The sequence below is a fragment of the Austrofundulus limnaeus genome, unplaced genomic scaffold, assembly GCF_001266775.1.
Source record: "Austrofundulus limnaeus strain Quisiro unplaced genomic scaffold, Austrofundulus_limnaeus-1.0 Scaffold207, whole genome shotgun sequence".
NCBI lineage: Eukaryota > Metazoa > Chordata > Actinopteri > Cyprinodontiformes > Rivulidae > Austrofundulus > Austrofundulus limnaeus.
The window spans coordinates 998,440-1,000,797 of record NW_013952609.1 but is presented as its reverse complement, the minus strand read 5'-3'; the positions used below and the strand labels follow the sequence as shown (position 1 = coordinate 1,000,797).

At 42.2% G+C, this 2,358-nt stretch overlaps 1 protein-coding gene across 1 annotated transcript in view; it reads left to right on the top strand.

Moving 5' to 3' along the window:
- Positions 1-1,906: 1,906 nt before the first annotated feature.
- The window catches only part of sostdc1a (sclerostin domain containing 1a), a 3,248-nt gene continuing 2,796 nt past the window's right edge, over positions 1,907-2,358 (top strand). The window contains exon 1 of the mRNA XM_014019021.1: positions 1,907-2,177. Coding sequence (XP_013874475.1) covers positions 1,964-2,177 — 214 coding nt within the window. The 5' untranslated portion in view covers positions 1,907-1,963. The remainder of the gene's footprint in view (positions 2,178-2,358) is intronic.

Sequence of the window (2,358 nt, the reverse complement as noted above, 5' to 3'; positions counted from 1 at the left end):
TTTAAGAACAAATCTGTGCGTACGAACGGTTCTTGCACGAGGCCCATCCTGTCTACTTTTGGAAACTCTTCCTAACTGTATGACCTCAGTGACCCTTCTCGGTTTTGTTCAAGGTGTTGTGCYTATCCACTCATGCCCCTCCCCTCTCCTGCTCCGGCCTGGCCACACCTTTTATTACAGCACAGGGGGCACTTCCTGTCCACACTCCTGCCATGCTTGTCAACATGCAGTGAACCTGCAGCCAACCAGTTCCTGRTGCTGAGCTTCAGCACGCAGAGAGAGGGCAGCACGTCTCACGGTTTTTTTCTTTACATAGCAAGAACACAAAATCTTGCGCCCATCAAATTTACTTTTCAGCATTCATTTTACCCCAAATCTCATAAACTCAAAGCTCAGAGGTGGTGAAGAGTAAACAGTCCTTTGGGAAGAGGCGACCATGTTGTCCTTTATTTTCCCTCGGAAGTGGACTGAAGGAGCCTGGGGCGTCTCTGTTTGAGGAGGAACAAAAGAGACAGGAAACAATAACAGTTGGAGTGAAGGTGTAAAGACAGACTGCTCATTCGCTGAGAATATTTCAAATCATACATATCAGGTAGCTCCAAGATACAAATTCTTCCACAAACTCCAGAATGAGAGGTTGTTTCTCTGTTCAAAAGTCCCACAATCCTAAAAGTTCAATATGTGATAAGAGGAGTCCTTTTCTTACTTCMTAAAGTTGTTTCACCTCATTTGAAGGGCTTCTTCTGATTAATTTTTAAGAAATAAAAAAAAAATAAACCCCTTATGTCCCGAACAGTCGAGGATCAACCCGCACAGCTTTTCTCTTAAGAAGAAGATGACATTCCTAAAAGCTGTTTTGTGATCATGAACCAAGCTCACGTTTCATTTAACTGAGCTACAATCAGTGTCTTTGCACTTTTCTTATCCATCAGACGAGTCAGGTTAGGGTGGTGCAGATCTGTCTCCTTGTTTTGAACGACACACAAAGTCTCCAGAGAGTCTGAGCAGTGCACCATTAGACCTGGACCTGGCGGGAGGATTACACTCAGCCAGTGTCACCTTTCAGTCCTAAATGAAACACCTGAGGGCAAAAAAACGAAAAGATCCTGATAGTGAAGAAAGTAAAACACAGATCTTGTAAAAAAAAAAAAAGGCTGCTGAACTGTTGAAACTTTTGAAAAGTAATTATTAAGCTGACATCAGAACTGATTAAACCAAGATGAGCATAATTCCCACCTCCCACATGAAGCCTTGTCTTGTTCATCAGTTTCCTTTATTTATGTTTGAATTAAATTTTGTGAAAAAAGGGGCAGATATGATAAGATTTTATTCTTTCTTTCTGCCTCCTTTCTTTTTATTAATGACTTGTTTTGATTTTAGTGTATATAGATTATTTTGTTTTTAAATGAATATTACGTAAATATGTCAAAAACCACTGGACAAATTTCACTTTATTGCAATGAATAGCTGTTAGTAAAAGCCTTGGCTTCAACCTCCTCTGTTTTCGGTAAATTATTGATTAGTATTTGTAAGTGTTTCATTTTATTTTCCTTATCTTGTAATGTAAATTTACCAAAATAAATCTAAATCTAAAAATAAATAAATAATAATAGCTATAAGTGTATGTATAATTTTCAAAGTTTGACAGAAATGTCTAAAACTTTTATTTCTCATCATAAAGATGGGTAATGTCAAGCAGCAAGCCTTTGATTAGTGGTTTTATTGGTTTTCAATCACTCTTCAAAATAAAAGCCCTAAACTGGGCGGAGTTATCAATTCATTGGCGACCAATCAGAGCCTCGTAAAGAAGTCGCACCTGAGTCGCTGCCTGAGCAAGAGGCGGGCTGGTTTCTGTATAAAACCACTCTTCTCTCACACACAGAGGCTCTCAGCAACACTTGTTATAATCTTATATTTGACTTTTTCATCCGCTCGTGCACGTCACCTGAACAATAAAGCCACCATGCGCCTCCGCGCGCACGACCCGTTCCGGTCCCTCTTCCTGCTCTGCATCCTCCTGAGGAGCTGCCAGGCCTTCAAGAACGACGCCACGGAGCTGCTGTTCTCTCACGTGAGCCCGCCGGTGCCGGTACCGGAGCCGGCGCAGAGCAACGTGTCCCTGAACCGCGCGCGGAGCGGCGGGAGAGGCGCGGGCACCGGGGCGCAGGACAGAGGAGGTGAGAGGAGCATCCTGCGGGGCCAGAGTCCGGTCTGACCGGGTCTCACCGGGTCTCACTCAGTCCTCCTGTCAGTTTGCGATTTTAGCAGCATTTTAAATAATTTAAACACCAAAACTTTACTTTTCATGTAACTGAAGATGCATTTTGTAAGGAAATATATAAGGAAAATATATATTTT